The sequence below is a fragment of the Gopherus flavomarginatus genome, chromosome 1 (genome assembly GCF_025201925.1).
Source record: "Gopherus flavomarginatus isolate rGopFla2 chromosome 1, rGopFla2.mat.asm, whole genome shotgun sequence".
In the NCBI taxonomy this organism is placed as follows: domain Eukaryota; kingdom Metazoa; phylum Chordata; order Testudines; family Testudinidae; genus Gopherus; species Gopherus flavomarginatus.
Genome location: NC_066617.1, coordinates 370,723,629 through 370,726,047, shown reverse-complemented (window position 1 = coordinate 370,726,047; position 2,419 = coordinate 370,723,629). Strand labels below are relative to the sequence as shown.

The 2,419-nt window shown below is 44.2% G+C and overlaps 1 protein-coding gene across 1 annotated transcript; it reads right to left on the bottom strand.

Moving 5' to 3' along the window:
* Positions 1-265: 265 nt before the first annotated feature.
* On the bottom strand, positions 266-1,228 carry LOC127038349 (olfactory receptor 51G2-like). The gene has a single exon (XM_050930964.1). It carries the CDS (start codon positions 1,202-1,204, stop codon positions 266-268), a length of 939 nt encoding a protein of 312 aa, XP_050786921.1. The 5' UTR covers positions 1,205-1,228.
* Positions 1,229-2,419: the final 1,191 nt, after the last annotated feature.

The window sequence follows — 2,419 nt, the reverse complement described above, 5'->3', positions numbered from 1 at the left end:
TTTCCACAAACACAGTCATTTTGTAAATGCTGCTGCCTGCTTTGGTCTCCTTCCCCCTGTGTGCTGTCCTCACTCACCAGCAGGTGGGGACAGTCTCATTTCATTCCTCGAAGCCTTAGACCCCATCTCAACCTCTTTCTATAGAGAGGAGATGAGTAGCTCATCTTAACTCAGATGTAAGGGTCCAGGATGGAATCAGTGTCTGTGTCCTGGGTTTTTCGTCTCCTGTGTCATCAGTGCTGGAACTGGGTGATGAACTGACCCTTCACTTGATGAACAATCTGATTATCCTCAATCTAAGCTGTTTGCTTTTCATGCTGTACACAACTGGGTTCATAAGGGGCGGGACCAGAAGGTAGACATACCCCAGGAGAATCTGAAGCACGTGAGTCGAGCTGTTCCCAAATCTGTGTATCACAGACAAAACAATCTCTGAAGTGTAGAAAAGCAGGACGACACAGAGGTGGGAGACACAGGTGTTCAGAGCCCGAAGACACTTTGTCTGCGACACAACGCTCAACACTGTTTTAAGGATCATCACATACGAGAGGAAGATGAGCAGTGAATCCAACCCCATAATTAAGAATGAAAGATACAAGCCATAGAGGTTGTTGAATTTGTTGTCTGAACAAGCCAACTTCATGACTTCCTGGTGTGCACAGTAGGAATGGGAGAGGACATTGTCTCCACAGTATTGGAACCGTTTCAGGAGAAGGGGGAGAGGGAATATTACGGTTATTCCTCTTAGCACACACACCAGTCCCATCTTGGCTATTCTCGGCAGGGTTAAGATGGAAGCATATCTCAGTGGGTTACAGATGGCGATGAAGCGGTCAAAGGCCATCAACAAGAGTATGGAAGATTCAATGCACTGAAGCGACTGAATAAAGAACAACTGGGTAAAACAGGCATTAAAGCTGATTTCCCTAGAGTTAAACAAGTATATGCCCATTATCGTCGGCATGGTGGCTAACAATAAGCCAAGGTCTGTGACGGCCAACATGGAAAGGGAAATGTACATGGGCTCATGGAGGGTTGGATCTGTTTTTATAAGGAACAGAATGACTGAATTTCCTATTATCGAAATAACATACATTAAACAGAAGGGGATAGAAATCCAGAGATGGACGTCTTCCTGCCCTGGTATCCCAGTGAGAAGGAACACTGCAGAGTTGAATTTGGTGTCATTGAGAGCTGACATCATGTCCTGGGCAGGCACAGGGAGTTTTGAACTTTAGTTTCTGAAAGAAGAAATAACAGGAGACTAGATGATCATTAAGGAGACATCTTTCTGCTCTCAATGCAAGTCTAGAGGCTCCCAGGATCTCAAGGAAAATGAGCAACTACATAGTCTTGGATTTTCACCACCACCAGGAAGATAGGCACTGCCAGACTGGATCAGACATCTGCTCCATTCAGCTCAGCATTTAGTGGCCATTCCTTAGATTCTTCAGAGGAAAGTGGAACAAGTCTTGCAATAGGCAGCAATGAGACACCCTGCTCCCAGGGAAAGTTTCCCCGACACCCACTACTTAGACATATTTGGTGGTGTAAATCAGGAAGGTTTAGAGCCCTTCCAAAACTTTTTAAAAGAGATCCTAACAACCTGAATGGGATTTTTTTTTATCCATATAAACATCCCATCCCTCTTTGAAGCCTGCTAAGCTCTTGGTCCCATAGATATCTTGAGCTGCGAATTCCACAACCTATTGTGCACTATGTGATTTTACAGCTGTGACCTTCCCACACACACTCTTTCTGGCTCATTGTATAATGGCATGTGTGCAAGTGCATGGTGATATTGGTCATTGTATTTATCTGTCCTGGATTGAAGCTATTTATCAATGTGTCTGCCTCTTTCCAGAACATGTGATAAATTCTTAGGGCCTGATTCTGAATTCAAGATTGTCTTAATGGCATCACTCCAGATTTACATGGGTTAATTGCTTCAGAACAGGGCTCTCTTAGCTTTCCCTTATCAAATGCACCAGGTGATACACTTTGACCACCAAGAGTCCCTCCAAGAAGAGCTGAAATGCTTTGCCTCAACAATGTTGACCGAATCCAAACAGTCCATTCACCATACAAGCTTCTCTTCATTCTCACAGGTCCTGAATCCTCTCACCAGGCAAGGGTCCCTAAATATCTGCAAAGTTACAAGATGACACAGACAGTTACTTCAGTTGGGTGCTCGAGGGGTTGGCATCACACATGGGTGAAGAGTGGAAAACCAGGTTTGCACTAATATCCACTTCAGCGTGCAAGTTATTTCAGCCATGTGCATGTAAGAGGTGATTAATGAAAATTATATACAACCAATGTAACACTTCCCTTTTCTGCACCTCAGCTTGACTCTTTGCTGAAACACAGACAAACGGTTCTGTTATCTCATGACCTTTTCAAAAGACTTGCCCAGGTA

Bases quoted from the DNA above. Each gene is read 5' to 3' on its own strand.
- LOC127038349 (XM_050930964.1), bottom strand. From the start codon at position 1,204: ATGATGTCAGCTCTCAATGACACCAAATTCAACTCTGCAGTGTTCCTT.